Genomic DNA, 14,105 nt, shown 5'->3' on the forward strand with positions numbered 1-14,105 from the left:
GCCATGAGCTGTGGTGTAGGTCACAGATGCGGCTCGGATCCCATGTGGCTGTGGCGTGGTGTAGGCTGGAAGCTGCAGCTCCAGTTCAACACCTAGCCTGGGAACTTCCATATGCCACAGATGCTGCCGTAAAAATACAAATAAATAAATAAATAAAGTGAGAGGAGAGCATCCCAGGCAGAAGAAACAGCCTGTGCAAAGGGCCTGAGGTGAGAAACTGCCTTGAGGCAACTAGTGGTTTTAGGGGTGACCCCAAAAGCTATGTCCACGTCCTCTCCCCCTGGAATCTGTGAATGTCACCTTTTTTGGAAATAGTCTTTGCTTGGAGTTCCCGTCATGGCACAGCGGAAACAAATCCGACTAGGAACCATGAGGTTTCGGGTTCGATCCCTGGCCTTGCTCAGTGGGTTAAGGATCTGGTGTTGTCATGCGCTGTGGTGTAGATTGCAGACGCAGCTTGGATCTAGCATTGCTGTGCCTGTGGTGTAGGCCGGCAGCTGTAGTTCCAATTCGACCCCTAGCCTGGGAACCTCTATATGCTGTGGGTGCGGCCCTAAAAAGACAAAAAAAAAAGGAAATAGACTTTGCTGATGTAATTAAGGATCTGGAGATGAGCTCTCCTGGGTTATCCAAGTGCCCCCTGCATCTAAACACACGTGTCCTTATAAAAGACAAGCGAGGGGAAAAGCCATGTGAAGATGGAGACAGAGATTGACCTCAATTTCTAGCCTCCCTCCCCTTCCCGGCTCAGTGGAGGTGAGCTAGCGAGTGAAGCGACATCCTGTGCCTCAAAGCCCCAACCCTCTAATCACATGACTGGTCCTTCGGGTCCTAACCAGCCGCGCCCTCCCCCCACCTCCCGCCGTGCATAACAAAGGCCCTCCTACGACTGACCTGGAAGTGGCAAGGACTTCCAGGAAACAGCCAAAGCCTCCCCAGCGTGCAAGGAAGGAAGTTAGCATCCACTTCATTTCACAAATTAACAAATTCATTTCACAAATTTTTTTTTTCTTTTTAGGGCCATGCCTGCAGCATATGGAAGTTCCCAGGCTAGAGGTTGAGTCGGATCTGCTGCTGCCAGCCTACACCACAGCCACAGCAACGCCAGATCCTTAACCCGCTGCGCCAGGCCTGCATCCTCACAGACGCTGTGTCAGGGTCTTAGCCCACTGAGCCACAACGCCAACTCCCGTTCATTTAACAAGTATTGATTGGAGTTCCCTGGTGGCTCAGCATGCGTTGTCACTGCTGTGGCATGGGTTCCGTACCTGGCCTGGGTATGGCCAAAAGGAAAAACAAAACAACCCCCCCCCCGAAAAACCCACCAGGAGTTCCCGTCGTGGCTCACTAGTTAACAAACTCAATTAGGATCCATGAGGATGAGGGTTCGATCCCTGGCCTTGCTCAGTGGGTTAAGGATCCGGCGTTGCCGTGAGCTGTGGTGTAGGTGGCAGATGCAGCTCAGATCCCGAATTGCTGTGGCTGTGGCGCAGGTGGGCAGCCCTAGCTCCAGTTGGACCCCGAGCTTGTAAATTTCCATGAGCCACGGGTGGGGCCCTAAAAGAAAAAAAAAGGAAGATAAGTACTCTGTAATGGTGTGTCAGAAGGTGATAAGTGACGGGGAGAGAGCAAAGCTGGGATGAGTGCTAGGGGGTGGGGGTGCAATTTGAAAAGGGGTTGGGGGGGAGGCTTTGCCTTGTGTTTTATTTAAGCAAAGACCTGAGTGAGATCATCGGTTGAGCCACCTGGGTGTCTGGGGGAAGGGCATTCCAGGCTGAAGGAACAGCCGGTGCAAAGGCCCTGGGGCCGGAGTGTGCCTCCCTCAGGTCAGCATGGCTGGTTGTGGAGGTAAGGGCAGAAGGGACAGGGCTAGATCCTGCAGGTCTGTCTAGGTGACAGTAAAGACTTAAACCTCTGTGGCAGGTGCCAGGGGAGAGTTTGGAGTAGAGGAGGGACGTGAGGTCTTTGGCTGCCTGGAGAACAGAAGGGTGGCTGAGCTAGGAAGGCTGGCGAGGTGCATAGGGACAGTGATATTCGGGTGGAAGATGGTGGTGGCATGGTGGGGGGCGGGGACGAGGTTGAATTCTGGATACACTTTAATGGTCAGCTGACGCATTTGCTGGCGAACTGGACTGTCAGCAGGCAGTGAGAGGAAAGAGAACCACTCGGAGGCTTTTGGACTGAACTCCTGGAAGGATGTAGCTGCTGTTTGCCTGGATGTGCAAGGTGACCTGTGTTGGGGGTGGGGTGTGAAGGCTCAGGGCTCAGGGTGACCTCCTCCTTGCCCTGTGTGCATTGCTTCTAGCTGGAGACAGCTCTGCATCCCCCCAGCCCCAGATTCGCTGTGTCCCACCCCAGGATCAACCCTCTCAGCCCTCTTGAGCCCCAATCCCGCGGAGGCGCCCTCTGCAGCGTCAGCGTCGGTGGCCACCTGTCACCGCCAGGTGGCGCTCCTTGCAACAGCCTGGTCCACCCCAGTTCACTTTCTCCCCCCAAAAATTTCCTTTCACTTTCGATCTTTGGCTGTCACCCGCCGTGGCCCCTTCCACACCCAGCTGGGGCAAGCCTGGTGCGTGAGGAGAAATGGGCTCCGGGTCCCCGAGGGGCGGGGCCGGGGTCCCTCTCCTGGATCTGAGCGGAGAGGGTTTGGGGTCGGGCTCCTGGGTCCCTGGCCCGGGGAGGGTTCCGGCACCGGACGTCGGGGTTCTTAGAAGGGGAGATGAGGAGTTTTCACCGTAACTGGGGCTCACGCAGGAAGCCCGATAGAGTAGGAGGCGGAAACTTAGCCACATCAAGGAACCGGGGGAGGGGCGGGGAGGTGAAGGGGCGGGCGAGGAAGGGGCTGGGGTGTAGGGGTCCGAGACTCGCTCTTCTGTCCCTTCCGAGATCCGGCCACAGGCATGAGGGGCCCCCGGCCGAAATGGTAGTGCCGGCGCCAGCCTGGAGCCCAACTGTGCGTATCCCTGGGGGACAAGGTGGGGGAAAGTCGGTGTCCAGATGGGCAGCCCAGAAGGGAGACTAACTGGGTGAGGGAGATGGACGCGGTGGGGGAGATGGACAGGGGTGGACAGAGACAGAGGAGATGGATGGGGTGGGGGAGATGGACAGAGGTGGCGGCAGATGGACAGGGGTGGGGGAGATGGACGGGGTGGACGGAGATGGAGGAGATGCATGGGGAGGAGAGATGGACCCAAGTGGGTGGACAGGGATGGAGGAGGTGGGTGGGGTGGGGATAGATGGACAGGAGAAGGGCAGGACACGGAGAGGTGGGTACAAATGAGGTAGATAGGACCCAGGTCGAGGGAGGAACAGGAGAGATGAGCGTGGAAGGGCAGAGGGATGGACAGAAAATCCTGGACAGAAGTGAGCAGAGACGGAGAACGATGGGCCGGGCTGGGGAGATGAGGAGCGAGACAGACAGGGCAGAGGAGGGCGAACAGGTCAGTGGTCAGTGGCGGACAAGAGGCAGAGATACAGGGGAAGATGATTAGAAATGGGCACTCAGCAGCCAGACGGGGCGGAGGTAGGGGGGGCTGAAGCCTGGAAGAGGTGGCCGGCCAGGAGGCAGGGAAGGGTGCTGGAGGGGGCAGCCGCGTCCAGGGAGGGGCCCTGCGTGGAGCCAACGGAGCCCCCGCCCCACCTCACCCCAGACCTCGCTGCTGCTGCTGCTGCTGCTGCTGCTGCTGAGCCCCGGCCTTCTCGGGAGCCCGGACTGCTCCTTCCCCCACAGCCCCATCTCCTCCACCTTCGCCAACACCATCCGCCAGCTGGTGAGTGTCCACGCTCCCCTTCTGAGGCCGAGCTTCTGTCTCTGGGTCTGAGCTCCCCCTGTCCAGGTCTCTTTGGTTACCTGTACCCCCCCAGACCCTCTTTTTTGTGGGTCCACTCTCCTGACTCTGGGTCCCTGTCCCCCACCCCAGTCCCCGTTTACTCTCCCCCGTCCTTGTCCTCTTTTTTTCTGGATCCCCCCCATCCCCATAGTTCTCTTTCCTCCCGTCTGACCCCGTTTTCTCCCGCAGTCTGACTACTTGCTTCAGGATTACCCAGTCACTGTCGCCTCCAACCTGCAGGACGTGAGTCACAGATGGGAGGGACCTGGAGTGCAGGTGGGAAGCAGAGGGGCAAGATGCACCACCCCTCAGGGGGCCAGGCTGGTGCAGCCCCCTCCTCCCCCTCCCCCGGGCCTGGCCCCTTCTTCCCCCAGCCCCCACCGGTCCCAGCCCCCGGCCCCCTCTGCCCTGGGGACCCAGAGCCTGGGCCATCTCTCCCCAGGACGAGCTCTGCGGGGCGTTCTGGCGCCTGGTCCTGGCCCAGCGTTGGATGGGACAGCTCAAGACCGTGGCTGGGTCCCAGATGCAGAAGCTGCTGGAGGCTGTCAACACCGAGATAGTCTTTGTCACCTCATGTGCCCTCCAGGTCAGCCCTGAACTTGGGGAGCAAGCCAGGCAAGCATGATGCTTTCCTAGGGATTGGAAGCAAAGGTCTGCTAGGCCCTACTGGAGATTTCTTTTGACAGAGGGAGGTGGAACTGGACCCCCAGTCCCCCTGGGGGCTGCCATGCTGGGAAGTGACATTTTGCTAAACTCTGGAGGATGGCCAGGGGTCTGGGCCCAATGCACCAATTCTAAGTTTATTTCTTCAGGCGCTGTTGAAGGGTTTTGCTAAGGAGGTTCTCACCCTGGCAACCAGGAGAAGGAGGGGATCTAAACTCCCCCCTGATCCGGGTCTGACGGAGCCCCATTGCTAGGTGTTGCTAAGAACGCTTCCCCCTAGCAACCAGGGGGAGCAGGAGTGCAAATGCTCTGTGAGACCCAGGCCTCGCCCTTGACCTGAGGTGATGCTGGGGGCGATGCGGTGGTGACGTCTCCCTCCCCTGCCCCCAGCCCCTCCCCAGCTGTCTTCGCTTCGTCCAGGCCAACATCTCCCACCTCCTGCAGGACACTTCCCAGCAGCTGGTGGCCTTGAAGCCCTGGATCACCCGCCGGAATTTCTCCCGTTGCCTGGAGCTGCAGTGTCAGCCGGGTAAAGGCTCCCAGTGCCCCTCTGCACCCCATGTCCACCTCTCACCCCTTCCGCTCAGGGTTCCCCAGAACCCACCCTGCTTCCATGGGCTGTGTGACTTTGGACAGGTCCCCCCAAGTTCATCCAGCTCTGGGCCTCAGTTTGCCCATCTCTGAGAAGGGAACAACCATAGCTGCCTGTTTCTCTAAGGCAGCTCTGTCCCGTAGAAACAGAATGAGAGCAGAGTGAGAGCCATACATTTGAACGTGAATGTTCTTGTAGCCAAGTGTTTTTCAGAAGTTAAGGGAGTTTCCTTGTGGCACAGAGGGTTAAGGATCTGGCATTGTCACTTCTGTGGCTCTTGTTAAAGCTGTGGCCCAGGTTCGGTCCCTGGCCAGGGAACTTCCACATGCCTTGGGCATAGCCCCCCCCAAAAAAAAATTAAGAAGAAAAAAGGGGAGTTCCCATCGTGGCTCAACAGTAACGAACCTGACCAGTATCCATGAGGAGGAAGATTTGCTCCCTGGCCCCACTTGGTGGGTTAAGGATCCGGCACTGCTGTGAGCTGTGGTGTAGGCCGTTGGCTATAGTGTTGATTCAACCCCTAGCCTGGGAACCTTCATATACGGTGGGGCCCTAAAAAGCCAAAAAAAAAAAAAAAAAAAAAAAAAAATTCAGGAATTCCCGCTGTGGTACAGTGGGTTAGGAATCCAATTGCATCAGCTTGGGTTACGTGAAGGCACTGGTCTGACCCTGGGCCAAGGGCAGTAAGTTAAAGAAGGATCTGCCATTGCACAGTTTCCACATAAATTGAAGCTGCAGCTTGGATTCAGTCCCTGGCCTGGGCAGTTCCCCTCGTGGCTCAGCAGTAACGAACCCAACTAGTGGGTTAAGGATCCCACATTGCTGTGAGCTGCGGTGTAGGCCATTGGCTATAGTGTTGATTCAACTCCTAGCCTGGGAACCTCCATGTGCCGCGGGTGCGGCCATTTAAAAAAAAAAAAAAAAAGGTAAACTCACTTTTTTTTCAATATTTGTTGTTTTTTAGCATATTATTGGTGGTTTTATTTTTCAAACTTTTCTTTTTTCTTTTTTTCTTGGCTGCACTCAGTTTACCCAACATATATGTGCATATTCGTTTCCTAGGGCCACTGTAACAAAGAACCCCAGGCGGTGATTTTAAACAGCCAAAGTTTATTACTCTTGGGTCTGAAATCCAGGTGTCAGCAGGACCGGCTCCTTCTGAGGGCTGTGAGGAAAGATCTGTTCCAGGTCTTTCTCCAGGGCTGGCAAAGGGCCATTTTCCTGTTCCTAGGGCACTCTCCCCCCCAAAAGATCTTCTTCTTATAAGTCATATTGGATTAGGGACTAATTAGGCATTAATAACTTCATTTTGACTTTTTCACTTTAACTTTTTTAAAAAAAAATGTTTAGGGGAGTTCCCGTTGTGGCTCAGCACTAACAAACCTGACTAGAATCCATGACAATGCGGATTCCATCTCTGGCCTCGCTCAGTGGGTTAAGGATCCGGCAAGGCTGTGAGCTGTGGTTCATGGCACAGATGCAGCTCGGATCCTGTGTTGCTGTGGCTGTGGTGGAGGCTGGCAGCTGCAGCTCTGATTCAGCCCCAAGCCTGGGAGCCTCCACATGCTGTGGGTACGGCCCTAAAAAGAAAAAGAAAAAAGAAGAAGAATTTATTTTATTGAAGTTTAGTTGATCTATAGTGTTTGTTAATTTCTGCTGCACAGCCACGTGCCTGTTATATATTCACGTGTTTTTCTTCCTACTCTTCCCCGTGATGGTTTAGCACAGGGTACTGGATGTAGTCTCCAGCACTACACAGGAGGACCTTTTTGTTTAATCCATCCTACGTCTAATAATTTGCATATTGCTGGAAGTTTCCATTGAGGCTCAGCAGAAAAGAATCTAGCTAGCATCCATGAGGACAGAAGTTCGATCCCTGGCCTCCATCAGTGGGTTAAGGATCCAGCGTTGCCATGAGCTGTGGTGGTCACAGATGCAGCTCAGATCCCGAGTTGCTGGGGCTGTGGTGTAGCCCGGTGGCTACAGCTGCGATTCGACCCCTAGCCTGGGAACCTCTATATGCAGCGGGTATGGCCCTAAAAAGACAAAAAAAACCCCTTTGCTTCTGCTAATTCCATCCCTCCCCCACCCCATCCTGCCCCCTTTGCAACCACTTGACTTCGTTTTAACTTGATAATCTCTTTGAAGACCCTGTCTCTAAATAAGTTCACATTCCCAGGTATGGGGAGTTAGGATTTTATGATATGAATTTTGAGGGACACAATTCAACCCCTAAAACAGTGTGTTTATGTAATTTTATCACTCATGTACCATCTTGTAACCCAGTGTGAGTTTGTGTAACTTGATCCCCCCTCTTAAAACTCCCTTCCCACACCCGTGACAACCAGTAGTCTGTTCGCTGTAAAGATGTTACTGCATTAGATTTTTATAATTTTATTATTTTTCTTTTTTTCTTTTTAAATTAAATTTGGAGTTCCCATCGTGGCTCAGTGGTTAACGAATCCGACTAGGAACCATGAGGTTGCGGGTTCGATCCCTGGCTTTGCTTAGTGGGTTAAGGATCCGGCGTTGCCACGAGCTGTGGTCTGGGTCACAGATTCGGCTCGGATCCCGAGTTGCTGTGGCTGTGGCGTAGGCTGGCAGCTACAGCTCTGATTAGACCCCTAGCCTGGGAACCTCCATATGCCGCGGGAGCGGCCCAAGAAATGGCAAAAAGACAAAAAAAATAAAAAATAAAAAATAAATTTAGTTAAATTTTTTTAGGGCCGAACCTGCAGCATATGGAAGTTCCCAGGCCAGGGATCAAATCAGAGCTGCAGCTGCTGGCCTACACCATAGCCACAGCAGCACTGGATCCTTAACCCACTGAGCAAGACCAGGGGATTGAACCCACATCCTCATGGATACAAGTTGGGTTCTTAACCTGCTGAGCCACAATGGGAACTCCTATAATTTTTTAAATAATTACTTAAATCACAGATTATACTAACTCACAATCTTTTACTTAACCCAATATATTTTAGCCCAAAATAGTACCATTTCAAAACATAGGTTTTTTTTTTTTTTTTTCTTATTTGGGCCACACCCACAGCATATGGAAGTTCCCAGGCTAGGGGTCAAATCAGAGCTATAGCTGCCGGCCTGCACCACAGACACACACAGCAACGTGGGATCTGAGCTGTGTCTGCCACCTACACTGCAGCTCATGGCAACGCCAGATCCCCAACCCACTGAGCGAGGCCAGGGATCGAACCCACATCCTCAGGGATGCTAGGCAGATTCATTTTCATTCCCGCTGTGCCACAAGGGAACTCCAAAACATAGCCAATATTTTAAAAAATGATTAAATAAGCTATTTCACATCTTTTTTTCCCTACTACGTTGTTAAGAATCGGTGTGTAATTTTCATGGACACCCCATCTCAGTTCAGAGCAGCCAGGGTCACGTGTTTGGTCGCCGTGCGAGGCGTGTAGCTGCCACATTGGACCGGCCAGCGTTAAAGTTTCAAAACAAAATAACTTTACTGGAATGTGTCGAGAGGCTATTCTCTGGGAAAACTTCACTTTTTCAGTTTATGAACGTTTTCTTCACAGCCACATATATAATCAGTTTTGTAACTGAACATGGTCTTAGGAAAAGAAGGATTACTGTTTTGGTAGGATCCGAGTTGAGGCTGGGTGTATATATTCTGCCATGATACCATCCCCAGTCTTTCTGTCCTTGTATTTGTCTCCCCGATTTGTCTACAGATTGTCAAGTTCTGCCAGGGATGATGAGGAATCTCCCACTCTAGGAGTTTCCATTGGGGCGCAGTGGAAATGAATCAGACTAGAAACCTTGAGGTTTCGGGTTCGCTCCCTGGCCTCGCTCATTGGGTTAAGGATCCAGCGTTGCCGTGAGCTGCGGTGTAGGTCACAGATGCAGCTTGGATCTGGCGTTGCTGTGGCTGTGGTGTAGGCCGGCAGCTGTAGCTCTGATTCAGCCCCCAGCGTGGGAACCTCCTTACGGTGAGGGTGTGGCCCTTAAGAAAAAAAAGAAAGACCTCTCCCACTCTAGGCATCCCCTTGGGGCACAGCAGGTTATGGGTACTGTATTGTCACTGCAGTGGCTCCCCTTACTGAAGTAGCACGGGTTCCATCCCCAGTCCAGGAACTTCCCCAAGTGGTGGGTGCAGCCAAGAAAAAAAACAACCTTCTACTCTAATTCTGTTTTTCTCAGTTTCTCCCTGCATGTCCAGTTATGTAGTCATTTATATTTAATGTTGTCATTTATTTGCATACATTTACTCAACCAAGTTTGTTTTTGTTTTTGTTTTTGTTTTGTCTTTTTAGGGCCGCACCCGCAGCATATGGAGGTTCCCAGGCTAGCGGTCAAGTTGGAGCTGTAGCCGCCAGCCTACACCACAGCCACAGCAATGCGGGATCCGAGCTGTGTCTTTGACCTACACCACAGCTCATGGCAATACCAGATCCTTAACCCACTGAGCGAGGCCAGGGATCGAACCCACAACTTCATGGTTCCTAGTCAGATTTGTTTCCGCTGTGCCACACTGGGAACTCCTCAAGCGAGTTATATTAACCACCTCCTTGCTGCCTGGCATTGGTGACAGAGTACAGATCGAGCCCATGTCTCTGTACACAGCGGGCTGACGTGCTCATCAGGGCGACAAGAAACCTGTAAACAGATGATTAAACAGGAGAGTATCTGAGTATGTTGTGAGCAACACGGGAAGTCCAAGAGAGTATCTGAGTATGAAGGAGGGGCACGCAGGCAAATTAAAACAGGGTGATGGAACCATGGTCTGAGGGGGTTGCCTGGAAAGTCACTGCAGGTTGCAAGCAAGGGAACAGCCAGGGATTTCCCTGGTGGGCAAGTGGTTAGGATTCCGCGCTTTCACTGCTATGACCCAGGTTCAATCCCTGGTCTGGGAACTGGGATCCCACATCAAGCTGCTGCAGGCCACTGCCAAACAGAAAAAAAGTGGGGGGGGGAGTAGCTAATGTAAAAGCCCTGAGGCAGAAACCTGCCTACTGTGCCAGGAATGGGGAGGTGGCCCCAGTGACTGAGGCCACATAAGTGAGGGGGAGAAGATGGAGGTGAGGGAACAGATTGATGGGACCTGGTGAGCCATCGTTACATCACACGTTATATCTTTTATGTTTAATGATCTGTTGTTCATTCACTCAAATATTTATGTAAATCAAACTGTTGTAACTGTATTTAGTGAGCACTGAGTGGTAGGTTCTGATGACAAGACAGATAACTTCCTGTCGCCTTCGTGGAGGTCACAGACAATTGGGGGAAGTCAATGGATCAATGCATCAGCACTAGATGATAAAATCCAATGCAACCTCCCTACATGTCAGATAGTCTTCTAAGCGTTTTCTGTATTTTCACTCATTTAATCTTTGTGACCGTGTGTGTCCTTAAACTAATCGCCCCAGAAGCAATGATATCCTGCTGTGCAGCACAGGGAGCCATATGCAGTCACTTGTGATAGCACATGATAGCACCTCAGAAAAAGAAAGTGGATATATGATGAAAAGCGAAAAAACAAAAACAAGAAAGTATATATGCATGGCTGGGTCACTTTGCTGTACAGCAGAAGTTGACAGACTTGTAAATCAACTATAATAAAAAAAATTGTAAGTAAAAAATAAAAAATAATCACCCCCTGGAGTTCCTGTCGTGGCGCAGTGGTTAACGAACCCGACTAGGAACCATGAGGTTGCGGGTTCGATCCCTGGCCTCGCTCAGTGGGCTAAGGATCCGGCGTTGCCATGAGTTGTGATGTAGGTCACAGACACGGCTCAGATCCCACGTTGCTGTGGCTCTGGAGTAGGTGGGTGGCTACAGCTCTGATTAGACCCCTAGCCTGGGAACCTCCATATGCCATGGGAGCGGACCTAGAAAAGGCAAAAAGACAAAAAAAAAAAAAAATCACCCCGATTTTACAGATGAGGAGCCTGAGGCCCAGAGAGGTGAGGAGCCCAGCTGGGGCCACACAGCCAGCCCCAGGCAGGCCGTTTTTGTCCTTGCCTAGCCAGACCCTTCCCCTCAGTCACCCAGCCCCCTCTCTCCCACAGACCCCTCCACCCTGCTGCCCCCAAGGAGTCCTGGGGCCTTGGAGGCCACATCCCTGCCGGCACCTCAGGCCTCTCTTCTGCTCCTCTTGCTCCTGCTGCTGCTGCCTGCCGCCCTCCTGCTGCTGGCCACTGCCTGGTGCCTGCGCCGGAGGAGGAGGAGACGGAGGATGCCCTGCCCCGGGGAGCGGGTGAGCCATCGGGGTGGGTAGAGCTGAAGGGGTGGCAGAGGCGGGGGCCGCAGGTGCCCTGCCCCTCCGGTCCCCAAGAGGCACTGCCCCCTGAGGCTCCTGGAGCGCTATTGCCCCACGGAGCTGAAGACCCTGGATTTGGTGGGAGGTGTGGGGGGCACGGGAGGGCTGTAGGCAGGGAACGCGTGGGTCAGCTCCAGATGCGAGAAGTCCCCTCTGGGGCCATGGAGAGGGACAGGCTGAAACAGACAGACTGGAGGCCAAAGAGGAGGCTAGGTCCAGAGAGAAAGAGCGAGGCCTGAGCCAGGGCCACGGGGATGGAGAGGAGGGGCCTGGCAGAGTCAGGGCTCAGGGAGCTGGAGGGATGGGGCTGGAGACTGTCAGGCCTGGGGCAGTGGTGCCCGAAGACCCTGGGTCAGGCCCAGACGGGAGCCTGGGGGGAGGAGGGAGATTAGGGGAAGACACAGAGCTCGCCAGGGTCCCGTGGGCAGGATCTGCCCCTCCCAGAGTGGGGGGAGAGATTTGGGTGCTGGAGTCCACAAGCCAGGAGAGAGTGGACCCCTCTGTAAAGCCCTCCAGGTGTGAAAAAGCTCAGGGTGTTCTAGAAGCTTCGCCCAGCTGGAGATGGATGGGGGTGGGAGATGGAAAAAGAGCACAGAAACATCTAGGCATCAGAGGCGAGGTGAGGAGCTGGGGCTCACTGCCCAGGACAGCAGCAAGCCCAGGAGGTGAACCTGGGAACTAGAGTGGGGGCAGGAGGCAGGAGTTGCCCCAGGGAGGAAGGAGCGGAGGGGCCCGTGGGTTCCCGATGGGCCCAGAGGGATCTAACAAGAAACATTTGTGGGAGTTCCCACTGTGGTTCAGTGGGTTAAGAACCCAACTAGTATCCATGAGGACGCAGGTTCAATCCGTGGCCTCATTCAATGGGTTAAGGATCCAGCATTGCCATGAGCTGTGGTGTAGGTGGCAGATGTGGCTCAGATCATGCATTGCTGTGGCTGTGGTATAGGCTGGTTGCTGTAGTTCTGATTGGACCCCTAGCCTGGGAATTTTCATGCTGCAGGCGAAGCTTTAAAAGACAAACAAACAAAAAAAAAATACTTTGGGGCACATTGAGTGTCCCAGTGCCTCAGGCCTTTTACTGGAGCTTTCTAAAAATGAACTCACTTAATTGAAAAGCTGGTGCCATTATTATGCCCATTTCACAGAGGCTAAAACCAAGGCCCAGATAGTAAGTAAATCCTTTGCCAAAAGTCACAGAACTCATGGCCAAGGTTTGACTCTGGGCCTTCTGATTCCGGCATCAGTGCCTTGTCACTCTTCTGCCTCAGCTTCCTTACCCTACAAAAGACTCTCAAAATAATCCTACCATGGAAGTGAAGTCACCAGAAATAGAACACAAGTCACGGGTGTAGGATTCCATGGCACGTGGATGTTCCTGGGCCCAGGATGAAACCTGCGCCACAGCAGCCACCTGAGCCACTGCTGTGACACCAGTGGATCCTTTGCCTGCTGCACCGCAAGAGAACTTCCCACCCATATGATTTTTTTTTTTTTTTTCCTTTTAAGGCCTTGCCTTCAGCATATGGAAGTTCCCAGGCTAGGGGTCCAATCAGAGCTGCTGGCCTAACCACAGCCACGGCAACGCCAGATCTTAACCCACTGAGCATGGCCAGAGATCAAACTCACATCTTCATGGATACTAGTCGGGTTCTTAACCCACTGCACCACAACAGGAGCTCCTCCACACGTGTGACTTTCGATTTTCTAGTAGCCACATATTTTTAAAAGTAAAAATAAAGTTTTCTTTATTTTTTTGGCTGCACCCGTGGCATGCAGAAATTCCTGGGCCAGGGATTGAACCGGCACCACAGCAGTGACAGCCCCAGACCCTTAACCCAATGTGCCACGCACAAGGGAATTTTTTTTTTTTTCTTTTTGAGGTGTCCCCAGCATTCACATGAGGTCAGTACCATGGCCGTACTGGAGAGCACAGAACTAAAATGCTTCCACCATTGCAGAGAGTCCTCTTGGACAGGGCTGCCGCAACACACAGTGAGAGCTCACTGTGAATGGAGCTGTTTGGGGCCCCGAGTCTGTGCTGAGCCCTGAGCATGGGCCTTCTTCTCCTCTGACCGTGGAGCCTCAGACAGCCCACGAGTCATCTACCATCCCGTTTTACAGAGGAAGACGCCGAGGCCCAGAGAGAGGAGTCACCTGCCAGAGGACACAGAGCTGGAACTTGGAGGAAATCAGTTAGAGACTGGTCCCTTCCTTGGCCACGCTGCCCCTGTTACTGTCTCCCCAGGATGGAGGCAACGCCAGCACCCGACCCCGGCCCCACCTTCCCCCCTCTGTACAAAGCCCTTAGCCCCAGGAAACTGTATATAAATCATTCTTTTCTGCCAGCTCTAGCCTGGCCTGTCTGTGAGGGGACAGGGTGTGGATGGCGCAGTTTGGGTTTGGGTGTTGGTTTTGCAGTTAAGGCAACGTTTCATTCAGGACCTACTTTCTGAGGTTCCTGGGGGCCCAGAGGTTGGGACCAGCCCTCTCAGGGTTCCTGGTCCCTGGAGAGGACAGGGACACAGAGGGCCCTGAGTACAGGATTACACACGCTCTAATGGAAGCGGTATAGGCAACTGTGGGAGCCCAGAGAAGGGACCTGAGCCAGCCTGAGCTATCATGGAGGCTCTCTGGAGCAAAGAACTCAGGCCGCATCTTAGAAGGTGGGGTGGAGGGGAGGCCATCCCAGCCGAGTGGCACAGCCAAAGCAAAAGCTTTGTCC

At 53.3% G+C, this 14,105-nt stretch overlaps 2 protein-coding genes across 30 annotated transcripts in view; both read left to right on the plus strand.

Moving 5' to 3' along the window:
• The window catches only part of ALDH16A1 (aldehyde dehydrogenase 16 family member A1), a 22,809-nt gene extending 20,553 nt beyond the window's left edge, over positions 1–2,256 (plus strand). For 2 of the 5 annotated variants that reach the window (XM_084961362.1, XM_084961370.1), the window contains exon 18: positions 2,140–2,256. In XM_084961362.1, coding sequence (XP_084817488.1) covers positions 2,140–2,184 — 45 coding nt within the window. In that variant the 3' untranslated portion in view covers positions 2,185–2,256. Of the gene's footprint in view, positions 1–2,107 lie in introns of all 5 variants that reach the window. The other 3 variants (XR_014806462.1, XM_084961363.1, XM_084961366.1) reach the window with 3 other exon arrangements.
• Positions 2,171–13,728, plus strand: FLT3LG (fms related receptor tyrosine kinase 3 ligand). Of its 25 annotated transcripts, none has more exons than XM_084961811.1 (9): positions 2,171–2,226; positions 2,887–2,975; positions 3,651–3,770; positions 4,020–4,073; positions 4,273–4,416; positions 4,884–5,022; positions 11,133–11,320; positions 13,274–13,285; positions 13,505–13,728. In XM_084961811.1, the coding sequence occupies exons 5-9, from the start codon at positions 4,321–4,323 to the stop codon at positions 13,709–13,711; spliced, it is 642 nt and encodes a 213-aa protein (XP_084817937.1). In that variant the 5' UTR covers positions 2,171–2,226; positions 2,887–2,975; positions 3,651–3,770; positions 4,020–4,073; positions 4,273–4,320; the 3' UTR covers positions 13,712–13,728. The 25 variants fall into 25 exon arrangements, with proteins under 25 accessions (XP_084817937.1, XP_084817930.1, XP_084817933.1 ...); XM_084961804.1 differs by having other exon boundaries at positions 2,887–2,953; XM_084961810.1 differs by lacking the exon at positions 2,171–2,226 and adding an exon at positions 2,509–2,569 and having other exon boundaries at positions 2,887–3,026.
• The last annotated feature ends 377 nt before the right edge of the window (positions 13,729–14,105 follow it).

This window comes from Sus scrofa, chromosome 6, assembly GCF_054392235.1.
Source record: "Sus scrofa isolate SSC_HxYL_T2T_F1_AM1 chromosome 6, Sscrofa_HxYL_maternal_Yorkshire_Landrace_v2.0, whole genome shotgun sequence".
NCBI lineage: Eukaryota > Metazoa > Chordata > Mammalia > Artiodactyla > Suidae > Sus > Sus scrofa.

What these genes read in the sequence shown, in the direction of transcription:
- FLT3LG (XM_013998644.3), top strand. Translation starts at nt 2,720, where the DNA reads ATGAGGAGTTTTCACCGTAACTGGGGCTCACGCAGGAAGCCCGATAGA. An exon ending in CGCCAGCCTGGAGCCCAACT is followed by an intron (nt 2,954 to 3,650) that starts GTGCGTATCCCT and finishes ACCTCACCCCAG; the next exon opens with ACCTCGCTGCTGCTGCTGCT. An exon ending in GGAGCTGCAGTGTCAGCCGG is followed by an intron (nt 5,023 to 11,132) that starts GTAAAGGCTCCC and finishes TCTCTCCCACAG; the next exon opens with ACCCCTCCACCCTGCTGCCC.